Source organism: Anser brachyrhynchus (assembly GCF_964034855.1).
Source record: "Anser brachyrhynchus genome assembly, chromosome: 15".
Classification (NCBI taxonomy): Eukaryota; Metazoa; Chordata; class Aves; order Anseriformes; family Anatidae; genus Anser; species Anser brachyrhynchus.
In genome coordinates, this window is record NC_137733.1 from 11,441,666 (window position 1) to 11,466,212 (window position 24,547).

Here is a 24,547-nt window from a genome sequence, read left to right on the forward strand (position 1 = left end):
GGCCCCAGGTAGAAGAGCTGGGTAACGGGTGGGGATTTAGCCCCAAACGTGCCCGTTTTCCTCTGCCTGGCCTACTTGTCACTGCCCGTGGCAGCTGTGGGGGTTTCTGCTCCTCTCACTCTTTGCTTCGCAGAGTCGGTCTTTTGCACTGCCGATTGCATCGTGGTGCCTCGAGGTTGTTTTGCTGTGCATTGAGCGTTTTAGGACAGAAGCTGCATTCTATGAGCTTCTGCAGCACTTGGGGCAGTAACGCTTTGCCCGAAGCACCAGCGAAGCCTCTGCGTTTGTGCTGCGGCACTGCCGGGCAGCATCAATCCGGAGCGGACGCGTGGCTCCAGGAGGTGCGAGCACTCCCAGGGCTCCAGCTCTGTTAGCAGCCAGCGGAAGAGCTGGGTTTTGCAGCGTATCCAGGCCACCTATTCAAATCCAGGCTCTTTTGGCACCCGTGAAATTGTCTGACAACTTGCGAGCGGGCACCGTGCCATGCAAGCAGATGGGCACGGATGGCCCGGCAGCCAAGAGCCCGGGGTGTTCATCTGGCAGGGGGGAGCGGGAGCAAAGCTCCTCGGCGTGCACAGCCAAGCTCCCTCCTGAAGTCAGCGTGGGAAAAGCTGGCACACGACGGGGGGCCTGGTTTTCGGACGGGGTGTTTCGCAGCGGGGGTGTCGCGTCTCCTTCTGGCACGGCGCTGGTAGAGGTGCGTTTCCCGAAGGCTGCTGACGGGGTGGGTTAGAGGAGCCTTGATTTAAGCAAGCTGAAGAGAAGAGAGGCTGCTGCCATGTCCTTAACTCACCAAGTCTTTATGCAGGGAAAAGTTGTTATTATTCATGGCCATGACTTGTCCCTAGATCCACTTCTTTTTTGGTTAATTTGCTGAGAGAGAGAGAAGGTGTCCCTACAATCGAAGGTGCTGACTATGCAAGGACATGGCTTATGGAAACCAAGATCTCTCTTTCCAGGCAGGAGATAGCAGCAGGGGAGCCTTCCTTCAGCATTTGTGCTCCATCCAGTCCATACCACTCCAACACCGAGGACAGGCTAGTTTCTGAGATGCTTTCAACCCGAGCTCCCCATCTCGATGCACGGCGTGGTGGTGCCAGCCAGCCCCTGGCACCGTCCGGCGTCCCCCAGAGGCTCACCTTGAAGGCAGCAGCGCAGCAAGGTTTTTAACTACCTCTGCCAGGCAGTGTCCTCTGAGAGGCTGCCTCCTGCCACAAGTGCGCTGTGAGATAAAAGGATTTAAACATCCTCTTTGGGGCCTCACAGAAATTGTCAGGAGGGCTTTCTTTAAAGCCTAACTCCAGGGAAGGCCTTAATGCTTACTGCCTGGAGGGAAGCTTCTCTCACACAGGCAAGTGTTTGGAGGTGATTGACAGATCATTAATTAACTGTTATTAATTAACCCCCTAATCTGAAGGGAGGGAGGATCTCCTTGTGGGCCTGGATCCTGTCCTTTCTTTGAACAAAGGAGTCCTCTGTTCTGCTGCACTCCCAACCCCATCTGTCTTTGGGACTGAAGAAGCTCACAAAGAAGGCAGGCCTAATGATCCACCTTTTACAGCCCCCCCTTCAACCACCCTCATTTCCTGGCAGCCGCAGTTCAAGCAGGTGATTTGCAGAAGCAAGACTATTTGCGTCTATTACTCCAAATGTAGAGAAGGAGATCTGTGTAAAAATAAATCTGTTGTTGCCTTTCAGCCTCGCCTTGTTCCCCGCAGTGTAGGATGGGCTCTGGAAGGGTGCCGGATCTGTCTGTAACACGACCCAGCTCTGCATGTGGATGGTCTCATACCTCCCTTCAGGCTGGCCATGCTTTGAAAGGTTTTGGCCAAAAATTAGGACAGAAAAACTTTCTTTCTTGTCCAGGTTAGCTCCAGCGTAGTGACCTCCCCTCTGTCCTCCCCAGCCCCAGCTGTGCTAAGTGCTGAGTCCAGCTGCAGCCGCAGCTGTAGTGGAAGGGACAAATGCGTCTTGTGCTGACTTCAGCTGGACTTTGCTGGTGTCCTTGAAGATATTACTTGGCTCTAATCATTCTGAGCCAGCCCCTATCTCCTGCCAGTTGTACCTCTAGTAACCTCCTATGTCAGGCACCAGGATAATGATAGCTTTATTTAACTTTGTCTGCATTTGCCTTTCCAGGAGCAGCAATGCAGCAAATCTGTACGCTATCTGTGGCCTAAGAGAAGAAATAGTCCCGTTTATCCCTAAACATCAGCTTGCAAGTTCTTTGCCAGTCCTGATAAAATATCAGTGGTGCTGACAAGCCAATAGTCATAATCACTGAGTGTTTTGCTGATGATTGTGCTAAGCTTTGCGTCCAATATTGTTGACCCTACATGTTTCCTATTATGTGCTGCATCCTTTGGCAGGAGACAGACCTTCTCAAGGATCAATATAATACCCATATTGCAGGAGTTATCTAAAACCCATAACGTTTGGCATGGCTTGATCCTTTTATTCAGCGTAGTGTATCAGGATTCATCCCTCCAGTGCAATTTCAGACAGCAGCATTAATGCTGTATAATCAAGAATGGAAATGGCCTCACTTTTCTGACATCTGAATTACATTTTTAACTATAATTTCCTTTATTAAGTAAAAGAAAGCCAAAACAAAAAAACCACCAGTATTGGAGGCTTACTTTCAGGATTATATAATGCAGTCCTTTGAATGGATGAGGACTATGAATCATTTTTGTGTAAATACTGGTTGAGGCTGTTCGTTTGCTTGTTTATGAAGGATTTTTGTTTTGTTTTTGTCCCTGCAAATGCCAGTCTATCACTTTCCATGCAGTAACACAGTTAAGAGCTCCCTGGTCCCTCTTATCTCACTGTACTCTTATTAGATTATTGGTTTCTTTCTTCTGTTCCTTCCCCTGAAAATTCACTCACTGTAAAAGGTGAGATTGCAGCGTATTGAGCTGTGTGATATTGCACCAATTGTTTATTGCAGTATCTTTTAGATTTTAAGACCTACAGGTCCTGAAAGTATTTTGGTGTTACCAAAGACTTTACTATCTGTGAATTTACGGAAGGTATTTTCTGGCACTCAGCAATGACTCCAAAGCCCCAAAGAATTACTCTCAACAGCCCTGAGTTTCAAAGCCTGACATCACTGTGAGCAAGGAATACAAATCCATCAACAGGAGCAGGATTTTAATTGCTTTAGAATGATTCTATAGAAATCTAAAATTGCTTTGTGGGATGAAAAAAATCCCCACTTTTATCTGTGAAGAGGTTTTAATTCTGGTGAATAAAATAAGTGGCTGCTGTAATAATACAAGATTTTTTCCCTCTGACTGTGTGGCTGTTCCTTCAGCCCGTGCCTGCTGGGATTTTATCCTTGAGCAGTGAGACATCGGAGTTCATCAGATATTATACGTGGCAATTGCCAAACCAGGAGAGGCTCTTTGGTGGCTGGAAGATTTGTGCTTCTGTTACGTTCGCTCTTAAAAAATGAGACCCCCTGCATTCTTTTGCAATGTGACCTTCTCTAGCTGATCATGTGCTGTATTTTCTCTGTGATCTGATCTTAAGGGTAATCAAAAGGTCAATAGTGCTTTAAAACACAATAATACCTTGACTCTTGCTTTGCAGCCTTTTTTTTTTTCTTTTCTTTTTTTTTTTTATGAAAGGAACCAAAACCTCTGCAGACATTTCTACATCTGGCTTAGTTTCTGGTTAAATGCATCCTCAGGGAGTGTTAGAAAATATTACTTCTCCTCTTTAGAAGTAAATGAGTCATATTTTCCAAAACAGTTTTCAAGGAAAGGGCTATCAGAAGTTGTTTATATTTTCCTGTTAAATAGATCTGGTGAATACTTGAAAATAGTCTGCAAGCAAAGTCTGAAAGGCTTCAGCAGCAAATTCCTTCACAGCTGACGTGTGGCTGAGCCAGGGATGGGGCAGACCACGATGATCCCTTCCTTATTCCACCCCTTTTGCTAGAGAAACCTTCTCTGAACCCCCAGATAAGCCTTAGCCCACGCTCTTGCTGGAAAAAGGCACCCTTTCTCCTGTCTGCATCCCACAATCGTCACTGATGTAGCTAGACCTTCCCAAAGCCTCCCAAGGCCATTAGCAGGCATCTCTCAAGTGGAGCCAAAATAGCATCTAATACTGGTCAGCAGCAGCATTTCCTTACCAGGTATTTAAATGATTATTGAGCTCACTTTAGGGAGGGAAAAACAAACAAACAAAAAAAATAATAAAAGGGAAAGGAGGATCTAACATTTGTTATTTTAGTTAGTGGTAAGCTTGAGATGTGGTGATTGGCAGCTGCTCCTGAAATTCGGCACTGATATTTTTCCTTTTTGAAGCATCCTGATGCTAACATGCATTAAGGTATGGAAAACCTTCCTAGTGAGGGCTTTAAAATATTTTTAATTATTTTCAGAAATAAACCTAGCCATTATTGTATTTTCGAAGGACGATTATTTTGCCCTTTCTTGCATAACTACACATTTTAAAATAATTATTTTTATATTGATTTTCTTCAAATTGACCATAACAAACCAGACAAATCTCTTCAGGATTAATTTTCCACCTAGCTGAAGAAATTAGCTATTGCTTTCTCCCTCCCACCTCAAAGTCGTGGTAGAATGGTTACCTGGATACCCTGCCTGTAAAGGATGTATGTGCTGAAGCAATTTAAATAGCCTGATTTGTCATCTAACTGCAGACATCATTAGCAAAGCATTATTTGGCTGGAACATTGTAGGCTGAACATGGATAACTCCTCTATGTTGAGGAGAGATTTAATTTAACCACCTTGTGCCCAAATAGTGCCTGTCTTGAGAAAGGGAGCTGCTGCAAGTCCAGTGTGAGGACCTGTGTCTGGGTGGGAAATTATTTTACTGTTGTGTATAGCTTTTGGAAATGTATTCTGCACCAGGGCGAAAACAAGATCTTTCAAATATATTGTTTTAAAACCCGCTGATCTGTTTATTTGGGGGCTAAGAGATAATTTGCAGATGGAGGAAAGAGGGGAGGGAAGGAAATTTGAACCTGGCTTTTGCTTTTTTCCCAGTAGTTTTTCCCCTTTTCCCCTGTTGCAGTGTACTTCTCTTGTTAGCCTCTCAGTTTTTAAAATGACAATTACATCAGGATGGAAAGATGCACAAAAGCATTTATTGTAGAAAAAAGGTGAAATTACAGTGATGACTGGAGATTAATTTTACTGCATATGACAGTGTGCAAAGCAGGAAATAGTCACCTCCTCTGATAAATACTGCATGCCGGGAGGAGGGAATGGTCATTTCCCTGGAATCTGGCTATAGAGCATGGCCAGGGGTTAGCCTCTGCATAACAGTAAGGAATGAATAAAAAGAAATCTGAGCTATCAGATCACTTTTTAGGTCTGGACTCAACCTAACTTACTATTTCAAGGCTTTGTCCAAAATCAGGTTAGTCGTATTGATTGCAGGATGATTTGGAAGATTCAGCTAGGGTCTGGGGATTTGTCAGATAGGTTCAATGGACCTGCATCCTTCCGTCTAAGCTAATTCTGCAGCTACAGCTGAATTGCAGGAGCACCACAATTGCATAGCTGCCAATTACATATTCCTGAACATCCTCCTTGGCAAGTCAACTCCCAAATCATGTTCAGGAATCATAGTCTTAAATGAAGCACGGTTGCAAAATATTCTGCTGATCTATGGTGCAAGTCTTTTTCCTTTAGTCGTAATTGATGTTACAAATTTTTTTATGGCTTCTGTCATTAGTATTCCCAATTGGCTCGATCTACAATTTATTTCATGCTATAAAAATGCTAAGAATTTTCTCCTGATTAGCAGCAGCAGCAGGGCACGTTTCTAGATTTATCAACATGGGATATTTTGAGGCGGGTAAGGAATCTTTTGTCTTTGAATTAAAATGTGTCTAGACAGTCTTTTTGTTACAAATCTAGCAAAATGAAGATACTTTCTAGGTAGTAATTAAATTCCTTCAGTGACATACAGTCTATTATGCACAAGACTTCAGTATAATGAATATATTTATTTCCAGGAAATCTACAGTATTTTCCTTGCCATTTGTAGGAGTAAGCATATAAATAATGCAAACCATGCTGCGCTGCTTTTCAGTTCTTCCTAGGAAATTATGCCATTAAAAATGCCATGATTCTTTCAGGCACACACAGACACAGCAGGTAAAAGGAATGTTCATGTGATGAACAGTGACAGAAGCAGCATCAGCTAATACATAACACTGCACAGCACAGCTCAGACAATGAAATTGTTTGCAGTAATTATGACGCAGAATAAGACTGTTGTTTAACTTAACATCATGGTAGTCAAACTGGGATCCATCAAAGTGGGCTCTGAATTTACAGCTGAGGGTTAGGACTAAGAGGCACAAAATAAGATGGGGGGAGATGGAAAACTCTGCAGCCTCCCCTGCCACTCCAAACACCCACCATCGATAGCCGTAAAGAAAATCAAACCTCATTTGAGCAGTTTGGGAAATACAAGGCCCCAGAAAATTCCTTGTGGGCTTGTTTTTGTTTGAGAGCACATGTTGCTGTTAGAAATCTGCAATTCAGATGTTAAAATATCTCTTCTGCAAAAATAGCAGTCGCTCCTGCAGCTTTCAGACAGCAAAGATCAGCCAGTGCATAAAAGCACGGTCGCGTCCCTTTTCTCAGTGAGGTAGGAGTGTTTGGTATGTTAAGGCAGGAAAATTTACCATCTACCATTTGTAGGCATTCCTTATGCATAAGCAGGGCTTTAGTACGTGTTGCAAATGGAAATTGAGTACATTATGTGCCTGGAAGGAGTTTATCTAACTATTTATGGGCTGATCACATTTTGAGCTAGAATTGCCTGGGTTATTTTTAGTGAAATAACGTTACAGGAGTAGGTGCCTTTAGAAAGGAGCAGCGAAATTCTCCCGTTGCGTGGCAGTGCTGCACAGAGTGACTCCCAGACCTTGCTTGTTTGTCTGATCTCAAACCTTCATGTCCCCAGGCTCATGGAGGAGAAGCCAAATCCCCACTGCCCCCAGTGGGGCTGCCGTTTCAGATCAATGAATCGCAGCTTGGAGCCAGGCTTCAACCTCCCACAAAGCAGCCCTGTGCATCTCTGTGCTTTCCTCCTGTCCAGCTGTGTGCCGAGCACTTGGATGGCTTTGGCCAGCCTGGAGCTCTGGCTTGGAAGTGGTGCGTGGCTGCTCCCTGGCAATCCAGCCTAGGTTTTCCCATCCCTCAAGCACGGTGCCCACGGAGTGCATGTGTTTGCCCTGTGGTTTCAGAATGGATTAATTTTCAGAGCTGAGGTTTGTTGTAGCTGGTTCAAAGGAGCTTTGTACAGGAGTGAAATCAGCTTAGCACGAGGCTGTTGGGTGAAGTTTTTGTTGGATCTGGCAGAATAGTTCAAAAAGCCAAAAGAGTGCACTGTCTAAGGAAAAAAGGCCTCCATCTGCTTTCTCACCTTTACTTTCAGGGTAAAAGTCAACAGTTTTCACTCAACTGCTCTTTGATACAGATGCAGAAAGAAATTCCACAAACATTAGAGATGCAGATGTAAAACAGCACATCATTAGCACGAGTGACTACCCCTTCTTTCTAATAGAAAATGAATGAAAAACCATTAAAACTCATGAAATAATAAGGCAGAAGCATATAATTTAATATGGTCATCTATTTGGAAATGCACATTGTGCATAAATAAGCAGACATATCAGCAGGGAATCCACAGCCATCTAGCAAGTAAGTTGTTTTGCTGTTGCCATCTGACCTGTAGATAAGTGGAAACAATGTCTTCATTAAACCTACAAAACTGCACATTAATCATTAGCAAAACCACTGCTGCGAGATGTAGGGGAAGCCTTGCTGTGGCTCGGGGAGCTGTGTGCATGTACATAATGGCAGGCTCTAACTATTAAGTTCATATCGAAAATAGATCTGCTGTTGGCATGAAGGCTTGAGCCACAGCGCTTGCGTGCCTGCTATGAAGGAAACCCAGTTTATAGTTTCTAGACTTACTATATGTTGGGGAAGAAAAGGTGCATCTGCAAAAACATCTATTCTACGTGTAGAAAATAGAATGGCAGATTTAATCCTGTGTTGCACCTTTTGGTCATTTTGCTGGTATTTCTGCAGGTAAGCAACAGACCCACTTTATTTTGTCTCCTCTGTTTTCCTCATTCAACCAATAAGCCAATTCAGTCCGAAAGTAGTCAGACTGTCTGTAACTAATCCTATAATACTTTCTTGACATTCATATTGCTGTTGAGCATTTCTGTCAATAAAGTCATTGCCTGTGAGCTGCATGGAAAACAGAGTGCCCAGGCAAAAAACACAGGTTTCGTTCTTATCAATATTTTGATAAAATGAAGATCTTCTCTCAGCTTTACTGGAATTTACTCAAGCATTTGATAATAGCAGCCTATTGGGCATGGCTAAGGAGGGAACTTCAGGGATCTATACTAAAACACGAGAAAATGGCCTGTGTATTCTTTTTTATCCAAGATCTGAGTCCTGGAAGTGTCAAACACACAGTATGTTTTGGACAGAGTTGAAATTCCAATATTAATTTCAGATGCTACTCCCTAGCCTTGCCTAATTCTACAATATCCGCCTTGATATTAGTAAGAGCTGCGGAAGATGTCATTGCCATTTTCAAACTAAATACTAAAAGCAAAGGTTATGTTTTCTGTCCCCCACATTCAGGCACGGACAAGAAAGGGGTGTTTGCTGTCACAGCCAGCTCATTTGGTTATTCCCTTCAATCTGCATCTGGCCCACGTTCCACTGAAACTAGTGAGGGCTTTTCCCATGACTTTGCTGGCCTTTGGATTTGAGTATGGGCAGGTCGGGTCCCAGTTTAGGAACTGCCTCTGTTGTTTCCGATCCAGTTCACCTTGAAGTTAATGGGAGACCTTTCACTAAGTGGAAGGCAAGTTGGATCAGACCCAAAGAAAAAATACTTAGTGAGTACTTAAGGGTTGTAAAAACGCAATTCAATGATTAACTCATGCAACCACTTTCCTCCACTGAATTCTTGTCCTCACAGTTCACAGTAAAAGGCAGGAAAATGTGAAATACAAGTGTCCCTTGCTTTAGGAAAATCACTGTCCTCTCTTTGGAACCAGGCTCCCACAAAACTCCTGCAGGTTGTACACGCATCTATCGCACTGTACAGGAGATAAGCTTCATATTTTGTAGACATTTAAACACAGTTAAAAATTCCAGGAGAAGTAGCCAGACATGAACATTTGGAGAAAAGCAGCTGCATGTCATAAATCAGGTCGATTTAAAAAAAAATTGGCAGCAGTGTCATTTCACACAATGTTTTACTGCAGATCTTTCGCAGATCTTTCCTCCTCTCTCTTGTCTTTTGCTTTTCTCTTCGTCCCTGTGTCATTTTTCCTAATCTCTGCATTTATTATCAGCCCCTGCATGCTTTAGCACAATCTCCTCTTATCTTACTGAACAACCTGAGCATAGGTAAGCTTTTAGGTTTAGGTTTAAATTAGACAAAACTAATTTCTAAGTGTTGTTGCAAGGAGCACACTTGTTTCACATTGAACACGGGCTCAGCCAAGTGACATCAGTGCAATGTGTCCCCTCCACATCCATGTAGACACACACACACACACACACACACACACGTGCCCTTCCTGAGCTTCGCTTCAGGTCTGCGTGTGTATGGTTGGGTGATCCACAGAGCGTAAATATTTCTCTGCACCTTGAGCATGGGAGTTCACTGAACTCGTTCCATTTGATGGGAGATATTTATATAAAACAGCAATTGCCCTGAGATGTGCTGCTGGGAGCAGCCAAGCCAGCGAGAGGCTTTTTCCCCTTGCAGTAGTGCTGAGCAGTTTCTCTGCCACCCTTCTGCTCTTTATTCTTTCATGTAGGGTGTTTTTCAAAGGTTTCTATTTTTTTTATTTCTTTATTTTATTTTATTTTATTTTATTTTATTTTATTTTATTTTATTTTATTTTATTTTATTATTTTATTTTATTTTATTTTATTTTATTTTATTTTTAATTAAAAGCAGGGTTAGGCCAATACTGAGCCCTTTTAAAATCCTGCTTCTACTGCTCTTGTGACAGATGCTCCTCAAAACCTTCTCCTCGAGGTTTTCCCTAAAATGCTCCCTTAGCTAGGATGAAACGAGGAGAGGGCTCATGGCTGCGTGGAGAGCAGGGCTGCTCTTGCTTCTCTCACTCCGCTACAGCCTCCAGCAGCAGGGCCAATGCAGAGGCTGGGAGGTTAAAATTAAAATGCTCCTTCCCAGTGCAAAGGCAGAAGAGGGAAGAGATGCTAATACAGCTTGATTTTCCCCTGGGAGTAATGCAGTGACTCCCCGGGGGCTGCAGAGCGTTAACCCACCCTTTATCCAGACACTTGCAAGCTAAAAGGGCCCTGATGTGTAATTTCCAATGTAATTTGTGACTCACGCAGTGCCTTTAATATAAAGCGCGGATTAGCGGTGGGGGTTTCCAGCCTGGAAGAGGAGAAGTGTAGAGGGAAAGTGAGATTTTTTTATAGTTCTGTGAGGCACAACTGGTCTGTGAAATGGCTACAAAAAAAGGGGCTCCCAACCCAGTGCCCTCTTACTCATGCAGTATATGGCCAACCAAGGCGGAGAAGAACCCTGTTAGCTCGAATGTGGACAGGGAACGAAGTGTTTGGGTTGGTGCTGAGATGGACTGTGGAGTCTTGGAAAGCCGGGCATCCTCTGAGCGAGGCTGTTCCTAAGTGCTCGAGAGGTCCAGGAGTACCCTGGAGAATTTGGGTTTGTAAATCACCTTGGCAGCTGCCTGCCAGAAGGGAGCTACTTGAGAAATGCTCCAAATGGCAAGCCGGTGATGTCACCACATTCCCAAACATGTAATGCTTTGCAGTCCGGAATAACCAAGGTGGGACGTGTCCATGAAGCATCTGTGAAACCAGCCTCAAAGAGCTGTTTTGGTTTTGCACTGGGATGGGGCTGGTGCCTGGGCACAGCCTGAGTCCGGTCCCATCACACCTGGGGGGACAACGAGCAGCAAAGTGCTGTTCTGTAACCCTTGTTTGGGCAAAATTCTTGTCGGGAAGAAAACACACTAAAAAAATGGAAGAAACACGATAAAAAAAAAAAAAGGATGGTTACCCATGAACCGCAGAAGTTACCCTTGAACTGCAGAAGCAGCGTGGGGCAAAGAATAAGTCTGCCACCCTTCATGGAGATCACAGTCACCGACAGCTGGAGAAGTAAAGAGACAGGAGTAAAAATTAAAGAAAAGCGGGAGGTGGACTAGTTTGCTTTATTAGAGCAATGAAATACCACACCATATCAAAGCAATTCCCATTTCTTTTGTAACCACAAAGTAGTCTGAAACAGGCAATTACATCTTTTTTCCAGCTCAGAGAGGCACGTCACCCTTTGCCACACATTAAGGAATGTTAATAGCAGCAGGAAGGAGTTCAGGGGTGCGTGCGCTTTAGTGGGAAATCACACCTCCGAGGAATTAGAAGCACTCAGCCCCGGGGAGTGATTATTTCGCAGTAACCACATGCCTGCTGTTCTCTGTGGCATAATTATTCACGGGATTTGGGATTTAAATAAGCTGGACAAGCAAAACTTGAGGTTCTCTGGGGGAATAACCCCCTCTGCCCTGAGCTGGCCTGGGCACCAGCATCCTCGGGTGCTCCGTGCTGTTCTGACCCCGTGTCTCTGGGTTGGTGTCAGGCAGGAGAGCAGTGTTCAGCCCTGGAGATCCATAGTTGCTAACAGCTGGACAGTGCAACACTTGCTGTACAAATGAGAATTTGATGCTCTTTTTTATCTGTCAGTCCCCACGTGTAGACTCTGTCCTCCTAATGGGTTTTGACAATAACTGTTTCTCTGCAAAGTCTTGGGCACCTCACTCAGTGTAATGGGATGTCCAGTAGCTCTCAACTGATTAACTTTGGATAAAAAGCCCAAAATATTTGGCTTTTGCATGGGTAGGTGAGGAGGAAGAGTGCCATAAGTTAGTTGTTTGGCGTCCTTGGGGAAATGTTGAGTCTGTTGTAGTGCTCTGCATAGGGCTGTTGCTTGGGTACTGAATGTCCTGAGGGCACAAGGTGACATCTGGGTGCCACCAAAGCCCATGGCCAAAGCCGATCTGTACTTTTGGTGGAACCACATGTTTTTTTCCCAAAGTAGTTGTTGTCATGGGTGGAATAGGAAAAAGAAAAAAAAACCACTAAGTGTGGAATTGGATGGGGTGAGCAGCCAGAGCTGCTGCTGGGATCCCGTGCTCATCACTGCCTTGTTCTTGCAAAGTGCTGAGCACAAAAGAGCTCCAAGGAAGTATTAAGTCTATGCTTGACTGTCAAGGACACACATAGTTCACTGAATATATGCGTGCCCAAAGTTAAGCATGTGCTTAATGAGGCTAGAGTGCTTTGCTTAGGGCAGAGCTGAATCCTTAATAGCTCCGTGTTTTGCAGCTTTTGCTGAAAAAATGGAGCTGATACTTCCCTGCTTCCTGCACTATTTGGAGGACAGGCTTACTAATATTCATGATTCTTGGACTGATGGGAAGGAAAGTAATGAATAAAAAGGAAGACAATATGTATCAATACATCAGGTTCACAGTAATTAATTTTTGAATGTGTTTTGAACTGGTACTTACCATGAACCCTGAAATTTCAATGGCATATACATCACATACAGCAAAAAGAAAAAAATCCAGCAAGCCTAAAGAAATTTGAGCTCTTGGTGCTTCTGATACATTTAATGTTGTTGTTCCTTCAAATCCCTACCTCTAATGACCCCAGACATATTAAATAACATTCTCAGGGCTGAACAAATGCTTCAGACTTCTAATTTTACACCAGTTTTTCATCCTGCACTCTAAGAATGTTATATATTGAAAATCCTTCTCTGCAGAAAGCACTCTGTAGGCTTTTTCCTGAAGACAGGCTGCCGGTACCTGGGCTCACACTGAGCGCTGTTTGCACTGCCTGGTTTTTTAAAAATAGTTTTTGCAGCTGGATCATTTTTCAGGTTTGCAATTTATGGCTAGCAGGCAGTGTACAACTGAGCCTTAGAGGGATAAATCAAGGGGAAAGATGACAGATTTCATGGCCTTGGCATGGCAAAAATGCTCACACCACTTGCCCAAGAGCACAAAGGAATCCATGCCAGAAAGGCTAGCATAGGGGCGGAAAATAGTGATGGTGATCTAGTTTCTTAATGAAGATACCTTAAAGAACAGCACAAAATATCATTATAGCACCTCATTAATGATCTCTCCTGCTTACTTAATTGCTATGAGCCTTTTTTTCTCCCTGCTGTGGCAACAGCATTGACCATATTAACGTTGGTACTGGGAACTGTTCTGTAGTGCTGTCAAGTACCTCTTAATCTTCCAACTCCTGTACGTCGAGGCGGGTTTCTGTCTCAAAGATGAATCAAACCTTATTTCTGTGTTGAGGATTGTTTTTTTATCTGCAAAGTAAATTAGTGACAGGAGCTTCCCAGAGCTTGCTGTTCTCTTCATACCATGACTCATTTGTTTTTCTGTACAAGCGTTTTCTGGATGGTAGGAAAAAATTCCTGGCCAACATGCGCTGCCACTTAGCCACTGAAGCATCAGCATTTGTTTGTTCCGTGTCCCAAATCCCCTGTCCCCATCAGCATCCCAAAAAAGGGAGAGGAAGGAGAATTTGCAACAAGTCCCACATTTGCACACCCGCAGTTTCTGCTTGTGTCGTCTCCTGTGCCATCAGTGGACCAGTGTGGATTATATACCTCCCGCTGAGCAACCCGCACAGACAGTAGCCTTCTGTAAAGCAAGGCACGGAGACCTGAGCTTCTCATTTTGGAAATACACATTTCAATCCCCACTACTGGTCCCGAAACAGCCCTGCATATTGTTCTGTACATCAGAAGCAGCTTTGTACACAGCTTCCAGAAGCAGCTGTGAAAAATGTTGGGGTAGATCTTTACTTACCCCATTGTTCAGTGGCGCTGCATTTCATTAATAACCGAGATCAAACTCTGTCCCATAAAATGAAATGAGCTGGAAAAACTCATCTTGTTTGAAGTCTTTTAAACTCTCATGCTTTTTAACACTGTGTCTGCCTCTTAACTTTGAGATATCTTGGGGAGGGGGTGGTGGTAAAAGGGAAATAGAAGCAGATATTGCAAAGAATGATCTATAAAGAATACCCGTCTGATCACGTTGTGTCCAGTACCCTGACAAGAGGTATAAGATATTGATGTATGTGTGGAACTATGCATGAAGTACGCTTCTGTGCATGCACTTACATGCATCTATCTGGAGCTTGGTAGTGCTGGAGTTCTGCTCTCTCATTGCGTATGGCTTATCTACTTTGTAACAGCATTTCATTTTGCTTTCTTTTCAGCTGTCTTCTAACTAATAATAATAATAATAATAATAATAATAATAATAATAATATTAGCAATAGACCCATGACTCTGATATCTACCCCACACCAGCTCTCTTTAGCTGAGATCCCTGGAAGGGGAAGGGGACTGCTGGCTGTCGCACCAAAATGTGCGGGTGGGGAGATGTCCTGACAAATATGCTTACACTAATAATATTTTTCCATTTGCTTTTCCCATGATGACAGGCAGCTACTTACTAGGCAGGGCTGGAAGTCATGTTCTGAATTGCTGAAGGAAATGTTCCCAGTTGATCAAACTCTATATGTTTTTTATACTGATCAAAGATTCTCTGCATGTCTTATATATCTGAAAGCACAGAAGAATGAAGGAAGAAAAAATAGTTATTCTTCTGTGCTGGTAGACAATGAAATGATGATTGGTGAGATTATGCCTTGACTCTACTGTCAGCACAATGTCAGTAAAGGCAACGGTATAGAGAGGGACCATTTTGAGATATTAATACCAAATCCAGATCACTAGAAGGAACAGAAAAGCCCCAAGGTGGAGGAAAAAGTCTGTTTTTATTATTATTATTTTATTTTGGTGGAGAATAAAATGAATCTTTCAAATTCTTGTATCCTGTTAGTTACTCTGATTATTCATCCCGTCATATCCTACCTGCTTGTGTAGTCAGGAGTGGTAACTTGTGTTTTGCTCAGGTGAAAATCTGCTTTTATATATACTAGTGGTATATTTTTGTGCATGGGATGGCAGGAACCTTTCACTCTTGATGCGTTGAGCCAGGGACTAGTTTTACAAAGTCTTTTCCCAAATGCCCTGATTTGTGCTGAGGAATCAGAGGTTATTTCGTTGTCTCCTAGAAACAGTGCTGGTTTTGAGGGGAAAGGCTAAAGTAAATATTTCAAGGCTTTGGGTTGGGGGGAATTGCAGTGAATTAAAAATAAATGAATGGTGCTTAGTAAGAAGGGGCCTCTGAGCAGAGGAATCTGCAGTCTAAAGGCATTAAGGCTTAATTCCTGGGTCTTGGCTTAAGGGTGCTCTTTTCAGGAATGGGAGCCAGTTATTCTGGTAAATCTATTGCATGTATCCCTTCCTCGGAAAGACGCACTGACCAGCTGCAGCACGTCTTACTGGGATGGCTGTGCCTCGATCATGGAGCGAGGAGGAAAGCTGAAGATGGAAATTTGCAGAGGACTGAGGCCAGCATGTCGCAACAAGGAGGAGAGGGCTGTAGCCAGGGAATTGGGGAAGGACGTTTTGAAGATCGTCTTATAGCAATATCTGTCAAGAATGGTTTAGGTCCAGCTGATCTTGGCCTGGGGCCAAGGGATGAGCTAGGTGACCTGAGCCTTTTTTCTTTGACTCTGCAAGTGGAAGTGGAAAAAAAACACCTTAATACACTGTTTTCCCTGTGGATTTTCTCTCCCTCTTCCCTCCCAGTACCCTCTTGTGCCAGGTAACAAGATAGTCATATATCCAAATGCACTTTATGAAGCTTATTGTCATGCACTGTATCAGAAGTTTGTGATTTATATGACGCACACTGGTCCTTGAGCATGTGCAGTTGTTAAGTTCTCCTCGTCTTCTCGGGAGAAAAGCCCTCCAGGGCTGGCATGCAATAGCATGATCTCGGTATTTATCCTTTTGGCGGTTTGCTAATTATTCCTATTCCTAGCATATCCCTGTGCGAATTTCTGTCTTTCTGCCACAGTAAATATTCTCTCATTTTTCTAGCTGCAGAGCTGCTAGTTAAGCAGGAGAAGCCTGAATATCCTGCAGAGGCCCATATTGTCATTTGGATGATAGCAATGAAACCAGCCAAACATCTTTTCTGTACCACTTAAATTGCATGTCTTTGCATTCCTGGATTGGACACTCATTTTCTGGACCATATTCTGCTCTTGTAAACAGCTCATATGGTTCCTGGGAGTGCTCTTTGTAGCAGAGCACTTTGATAAAGCCAAAGCCATCAGCTGCCAAGACTCCATAAGGAGTCGGAAATAGGCACCAGATATCTTCGCTACTGTAGACGTAGCTGCATTAGCAGTATCATTTATCTTCCTAAGGACTTACTAAGCCACTAAAATGTATTATAAAATTAAGGGCATTTTTTCCACCTGTTCTAACCAGTGCCAAATGCACAGAAAGCTCTCCCCGGTGATAGGATTCTGTATGCAAAACCTGAGTGCACTCCTAAGGACAGCAGCTGCCTCAGAGACAAGGTTTTGTTTTTTTTTTTCTTTTTTTTTTCCCTTTTTTTTTACCATGGGCTGCCTCCTTCAGTTACAATAATACACTTTAGATTATCTCAGGGCAGTCTGGATCCCAGTGCTGCACAATCCAATTTGACGTAAGGGTTGCAGAGGGGGGAGAAAATCTTGCAAGCAGACACCGGACTTTCAGTCTGTGTCTTCCACGAGTACAAAGAAGTTCATAGGCTGGGGAAATTTCCTGCCTGTCTGTGCTGGGAGAAAGGCTTTCTGCTCTTGAGCTGTGGTTTGGTTGCTTGGCAGAGTAAAAGCAACCCCAAAGCCCCAGCGTGAGGCTTCCGAATGCGAGAGGTCCCCACGTCCCTCCCAGGCTGCAAAATAATTGAAACAGCAGCTAACTGCTGAGTGGCCCCTTTTGGTCTTGTGTTAACTGTATTTTATCATTTAGATAACACTGTATTTTAACTGTTACGTTCACAACTTGGCTCCAGTGCAGGTATTTAAGCACCTTAAACACTCCACAGGAACAGAGAACAGTAGTAGCAGAGGAAAGCTGCTTTCTGAAGGAGAAGAAGAGCGACCTATAGCTGTGGGTAGCCCCAGATAATCTCCAGTTATCTGTTCCCATGGCCAAATTAGTCTCTTACCAACGGTAGTCATGTGCTTGCTCATACACTTGCCATGCCACCTTGGCCAGTGACATCTCTTGCTGATTTTGCTGCTGCCAAATTCCCCAGCTGGAGAGGGTCAGGGTCTCCACCTCCAAAACGGTCCAACCCGAGCAGACCTGTCGCTGCCGTGGAGATGTGATCCGTAATCATCCCTAATCCCTTTGGCTGATTCCCCTGATTACGTGTGGGAGCAGGAGTGCAGTCTAGTTAAGAGGAGCTGTTTTCAGATCATCAGCATGTCCTTTGATTAGCAAAGGTACATGCATTCGAGATGAAGGTGTCCTGAAATGGCTCTGGGCCGCGGCACAGGAAGGCAGCATGTGTCTGTCAGGATAAAGCTTGAATCACATTGGGCTGTTTGCCCTATTTTCTAGCTTTTTGGCTGCTGCACAGATAATAGGACCCCTCCAGTGCAGAGGAAGCTTGGCATCGAGGCAGGATTCTTTCGAGTAATACATGGCCCTGGTGGGTACTAATCCTGGTAATTTAGGCAGGTGCATGCGAGGAATTCTGGAAACTAAATAGAGATTTCCACGTTAAAGGTTTCATAACGATGCTTTCTGAAATGCTAGAGAGCCTGCAATCCCAGTGTGCTGATGGGGTTCATGAAAAAAAAAACGAGGAATTAATAGTATTTGTTTTTGGCAGTGAAGTAATTGGACAAAAAATACTTACAGAAACATTTAAGAAAGACAAACAAACAAACAAAAACCTTGAAGCTTTGCAATGATGCCTGCACACAAATCACTGTGTTGGTTTATCCAAATATGCCTGAGCACAAATCCAGGCCCCAGCCACGGTCAGAATGGAGCTGCCTCACCAGATTTACTCATGACTGGCTTCATTTATTGGAGGAGCTTTGTTGCTGCTGTTTGTGAGCATGCCTTGCTCTTCTAGCCACAGGATCAGATGACAGTTGCATCTCATCATGCAAATGTGTTCTTAGCCTGTTTAAAATCGTTCTTTATTTCTTGTATTTTCTCCGAGTTGTGCCATGGCTGGGAAATTTTCGTGGGCTTTGATTTCCCCTTAGTTCTTGTTTCTCCCCTACTAGTGTTACCGGTGCTGATTTGTCTTTTCCTCATGCAGTAATTGGGCTGGTGCCACTGTGTAATTTTTAACTGTGTGCAGTATCAACAGACCTCCATCTGTCTTTCCTCCAGAGCTTCCCAGCCTGCCGTTATAAATATCTGCCAAATCCTCCTCCAAAGAGAGGATCACCAGATTCCAACTGTTTGCAAAATAAGAGACGCTGCCAGGAATCCTCTCCCACCATCTGCAACCTGTGCAGGACCCTGTGTCCTGCGTGTTGTGAGCTTTTATTGCTGCCACTAAGGAGCTCTGACCGTCGTCTGCAATTTGTTGTCTGTCGGAAGCGTGCACTTCTGCGGAGGGTTGGGCACGTTGGTCTGTTTGCTCAAATACCTCATTGCATGTGTCATTTTATTAGGCAATAACCTTCAATAACCATTGGGTAATAAAACCAAAATAACAGGGATTTATATATATATATATATATTGTTGTTGTTTTTTCCTTTAAAACACAGCTCTGGTTTAAAACATGCTATGGGCTGGATCAGTTCCATCGTTGTTTTATAAGGTATTTTAATTGACCTGGAATGGGCTCAGTGTACATGCTCCTTTTGCAGCCTTTTTCTTAGAGACTGAGGGTGTTAACAGTGCTCCGAAGCCGGTGTAACCGATAGGACTTGCTCACTGCCCACCTGTGTTACCGAGAGCAGAGTTTGATTTCATAGAATCATAGAATTTCCCACCTCTCTATATTTGCACATCAGAATAGAAGATCATTAGAAGAATTAGCACCAAAACAGGTGATGCACTGATAAGACCACACACACGAAAATCTATCAGGTTTTCTAATATGATAAAATCATGTATAAATTCATTTGTATAACTCAAAAATAAATATTATGATGTAGGTGCCCTTTTAACACCATGAAAGCCATTCTCATAATGGTCCATTGATTCCATTGATTCAGTGCTGTGTTAGGCTCATGTGGCTTTTAAAATTCAGTTGTGTACCCTAGGCTATGATTGTCACACGTGTTAGCATCTGCTGGTGGTATGGTAGCCTGCTCTGGCTGAGGAGCTACCAACAAATCTCTTTAGGTGCTGCTACAGACGTCAAATTAACGATAATTTTTCTCTGAATGAAACCGGTGCTAGCTAAGGTCAGATCCAAGGAGCAAGGTTCCAGTTCTCTCAAGTGGGATATTGGAATATGTCATCAGAAAGGGTTTTTCAAGGTTATTTCAGGAGAGGGTTTCACTTTAGGACCTTGTACATAGTAGTTCTGCAGAGCTTTGCAAAGGAACTTAAAAGGCGACTTGGAGCTGAAAAATACTCCTTCTAGCCTGCATTCAGAAGAACCCAGTATTTCCCAGAGACAGCAAAGCGGGTGCCGTGCTTGCCTGTCGCGGGCATGGAGCACAGCAACTGGGGCTGGAGGCTGTTCTTCTGTAGATAATTAAAGAGAAACACCTGGAGCACTGAAGGAATTTAGAAGTTTGTTTCATGATCTATAGCCAGGTTGAAAAAATACTGGTATTTCCACTGTTTAGATTGCACTGTGGATTTGGTGTCCATTTTTGAAGGTTTTAGGGCAACCAAGTTCACGATTTCTAGAAGGGTGTGCCACCATTTAATAATACATTATGACAGGAGAGAAGTATGTACAAACAAGTCGAAGCCTGCAGGAGAACTGTACTTATTCCCAAATGAATAATATCCCCAGCCATTGCCGGGGGTGGCAGGGAACAAATAGGAAAGTGAAATTAGAGAGACCAGACCATCCCAGCGGTGATGTACTGGCTGCCCAGCGTGTCGAGCCGTCGCGGGGCCATGGGGAGAGCTGTGCTTGCAAGATTGAGATCGACCCTTTCTTTAAGTCTGATTTTCTGGAGCGAGATTTTCTTGTAAAGGAACAGCCACGATTCATTTAAAGTCTTTGGGAGATAAAAAGCAGATGGCATTGATAAGCTAATTAATAATATTTTCTGCAGCTTGTCGGCAGTGCTGGTATGTGTAAAGTTTGGAAAAGCTTGGTATGAGTCTTTTTTTCTTTGATATGTTGAAAAAATTGACTCTTAAAATCTGGAATGGAGGGGAAGTTATATACAGATGGGTAATTTTTCCAACAGAAATATCTTAAACTTTTTCTTTGAATTTATAATCAGGGTTCATTTCTTAATTTTTGAGGGGAATATGCACAACAAGGCTGCAGCTCCCCTAGCTCTTGTCTTGATTACACACTGCGCTGTGTGACTTGCCACAGGCGTCTGGCTCTCGTGTATTCCTCCTTGTTGGTGTAATCCTTCCCCCTTTGCAGTTACGATGAGACAATGCACGATATTATTTTTTATTTTATTTTATGCCAGGCTTACTTTCAGCTTGTCTCCGGGTGAACCCTTGGCAGCCACAGTAGCCAAAGTGCTGATTTGATTTGCCCTGTAACATCTGTCAAGCATTGGCCAACTCCGTAACCACCAGAACGGTCCCTGCTGTTTTGGCTGGGGCATCACTGGGGTGTTGGACACCTCTCTGACCTCCTGTAATACTGGACATGTCAAATACCTTGATGGTCTCTCTGTGGTGGCAATTGTTCAGCATTTAGGGTGAGATGGAGTACGTTGCTAAGAAAGAAATATAAAGAATAATGCCTGAGAAGGGATATCAGCTTTTCAAACCTGCTGGTGGCATAGCAAAATTTTCACATGACCAAAAACCACAAGACTCATCTGGTTTCTTGAGCGAGGTGGACATGGGGGACTCGGAGGCGTACCACTCCTGTCAGTCATCATGGTCTGGGTGGAAATGAGCGTGGCTAGATGCAGCCTTGGGTTCCCAGCAAGCCCTATAAGTGCACCTTGCTGCAAATTCTCTGCAGATCTGAGCTCTGCACCAGCACCACCCCAAAGGCTTTCATGTGACAAGGTCCTGGCGCAGAAGCTTTAATTTAATTGCCAGTGTGTAGCATAGGTGATGCACGAGCTGTCAGCTGGCCACCTGTGACAGCTGGGAATGAGAAAGAGCTTTGGAAAAATATGTTTTCCTCTTCTGGGGAAGTGTCCTCCCTTGCAGATGCTGTACAGAACAGCTTTGCAGTCCTTATTTCATATTTAAGACTTAAGGGTATGATGCAGGTCTTGGTGGGGCCCAGACATTGTACTGGTGAACCGCCTGAGTTGTGCTCCATCCAAAAGCCACCAGAACTAGAAATTGCCTAAGACAGAAATTTGCTCCTGTTAATACAGAACTTTCTATTTTCGATGTAGTTGGGTGTTCAAGCTTGAGCCTTTCTATTTCCATCAGAATGACATTTTTTATTGTTTCTTAAAATGAAGAAACAACAAATTCTGCATCTTCTCTGGAGCACGGTCTTGTTAATGTTCTTTGAAACATGACATGTGTCGTGGCCGTCAAACTGCAATGATCCCATTTCTTCTGAAATGAGAAAAACATGTCACTTTTGGCTCTAAGTAATACAAAGGGAGAGTCATATTTTAGATAGGAGCTACACGGCTGCCAAAGATGAAAGAAAAATGTTATTACTTTTGGAAATTTCATAATTACAGTTAATGATAATTTAATGAAATGACATTGTCTTCACCGCTATCACTAATGAAATGTTTGAGAGTGATAAAATAGATCTTGTTAAATAGAGCGAGAGCCTTGAGTAGAATAGCTTTTCGACAGCAGCCTCCATGCACAAGTCGTGGAATACTGTTTTTTGTTAGAGTAGTTTAAAACAGAAGTTAAAATGAAGGCTACATTGCAAATAATGCTCACAAGAAGGATTTAAAGGCCTTCCATTAAGCAAACAATACTGAACTCCTGAATAACGTGCTGATGACTGAGTACTGCTCCTTAGAAATGCTAACCCTTCATTAAAACACTTTCCTTGTTTTTCTTTGCAGACAAACCAGAGAACAAGAAACGCCGCCTGACTTTTTTTATTTCTCAGACTATGAAAGACATAATGCAGAAATAGCAGCATTTCATTTGGACAGGCAAGTAAAATGGATTTGCATTAAAAGAAAAAGTGGAAATATTGTGATAAGTTTCTGCACTTTGCCCGGCTCTGTAACCAAATTACTTTTAAAAAAAGGGGAAGATGGAACAAAGGTTGGCCAACACCATGAATAATAGAAACAGAAGATGATGAAACAGTAGATTAATAATTAGGAAGTGTGACTTACTCTGGGAATGAGAAACCTGGCAGTAAGTAATTCTCAAAAAGAAAGAGAAATGATATTGAAGGGAAGCTGAGAAATGAATTTCCCCTGTGATCGTGAAGTGCATACGGAGAGGACCCGTCTCCTAGGGAATAGGCAGCACAAGTACGACGGGAATCTGGCTCACCCCAATTAGCTCCAGGGCACACAAATCCAAGTGCAGGGATTCGTGTGTGTTCAGAGAGGAATAATTGCAGTGGAAAGGGAATTCTGGTTTCACAGCCAACAGCTGGGGCTCTCCTGTGTCGGGAGCATATGTAGACCACAAGATAGTAGGAGGGAGAAGACACTGATGTTCATCCCATGTTCCTGTTAGCTAAAAATGTGCCTCCAGCAGAGGTAGAGCAGAGTCTGTTGGATAGTCCAAGACTGGAAATGGACTGGGGCCTGCCCAGATTAGAAGCAGGAATTAATTCCTGAGGACCTATTAATTGTAGGGCTAGAAACCATGGCATTTCAGGCCTTTCACAGGCTGACTTAGAACTGAACTGGACACTCTGAAGTGCTAAGAAACATCCTTCCAAAAGCTTCAAGTTTTGGGCCACAAATTCTTTGGGGGTACATGTAGTATTGGTGCCTTCTGGTTTGATGGTCAGGATGAGGGAATCTGTCAGCAGGTCACATCCTTAAAAAATCTTCTGTATTTTATTGTTGTTGACCTTAGTGTTGATTCCCTCTGTTTCATATTTTATATTGCCATTTTAAGCAGATGGTGCTGTAGGAAAAAACATTAGTGGAGTTCCTGCAGGGAGATACGTTAAATATCCACATGCTAAGCAGAAAAAGCAGTGTAGAAAATCTTAACAAAAGCTGGTGAGATTGGGATTGAAAAAGGGTCTTTACCCAGCCTTTGCCTCTGGGAAAATTTTTAGTCTTGGAGAGGTTGATTAGGTTCGTATAAGGGTATTTAAACAGGGAGGAGTGGAAGCATATAAATCAAACAAGTACTAAGACTGTCAGGAAAAAAAAAAAAAAAAGTACTAGTTTTTAAATCTATTAGATGGTGTTTATGGAAGAAAGAGGCTGAAATCCCGTTCCTGAAGTCACTTAAAAATTGATGAGCAAAATGCTTGTTTTAACAATCCTGAATTGGCACAAGCTCAAAACCAAGTCTCTGCTGTCTCTTATTTGTGGAATTTTATGTCACTTGCATTTTTTTCATGGAACAGTGTGTCCCCATCCTCTTCTTTATGTTGAGTCTGCTTCATCCTATGTAGGCAAGTCAGAGCTGATCATATTCAGGATGTATTTTTTAGCATATTATCAGAAGGATTATCCAGTTTAAAGTTGATGGGCTTTTTATTCCTTAAAGGCCACAGATAAATGTGCCTTCAGAGTGTAATGAACCTTCCTAAAACCTATCACTATCATTATAATTTGATCCTTTACATAAACTGCCTCTTCTCTCTTTCTCCCAGGATCCTGGATTTCCGTCGCGTTCCACCAGTTGCAGGTAGACTGGTTAACATGACAAGAGAAATACGAGATGTTACTCGCGACAAGAAACTGTGGAGAACATTTTTCATCTCACCAGGTAGTCTTGGAAATAGCACTGTATTCTTTCTATCCTGCCGAACACGTACTTAAGGGAACGATGCGTAGATTGCTTAATTGCTCAGATATTTCTAATAGAACTGTCTTCTAGACCTTTGAATAAAAATAAATGTGGAGACATAGCCTACAAAGAAGACTTTATTGTTTTGAATTGAGTGCCTTTCCCCTTGACAAATTATCCGCAGAGACAGGCTTTTATGTTCACAAAAGCAATGTATTCAACAAATGTTTTATGCAGAGCAATTTCTAAAGCAATTTCTTCTGTTGCTCTCAGTTTACCCAAAACCTTATTACTTAGTCCATTAGTTATTTAGACCTTTTTTCTAGTGCTATGTGATCCATCAGTTCTGGTGGTCAGATGCATTTATCTCTTGGTTTTTACTGGAGGACCAAAAGCTAATTTTCTCAGAGTCATGTGCCTCAGTTCTTATTACAAGAGGAGTCTGAAAGAAAAGCAAGGCAATAAATGTGTAAGGTATCCTGCTTCCAGCTCACATTCACAGCTG

General features: G+C 43.1%; 1 protein-coding gene across 1 annotated transcript in view; it reads left to right on the forward strand.

The window, feature by feature from the left end:
- The window catches only part of FAM20C (FAM20C golgi associated secretory pathway kinase), a 58,483-nt gene that overhangs the window by 22,076 nt on the left and 11,860 nt on the right, over nucleotides 1-24,547 (forward strand). Inside the window, exons 5-6 of the mRNA XM_080556633.1 lie at nucleotides 22,170-22,262; nucleotides 23,906-24,021. Of these exons, the coding sequence (XP_080412759.1) occupies nucleotides 22,170-22,262; nucleotides 23,906-24,021 (209 nt within the window). The remainder of the gene's footprint in view (nucleotides 1-22,169; nucleotides 22,263-23,905; nucleotides 24,022-24,547) is intronic.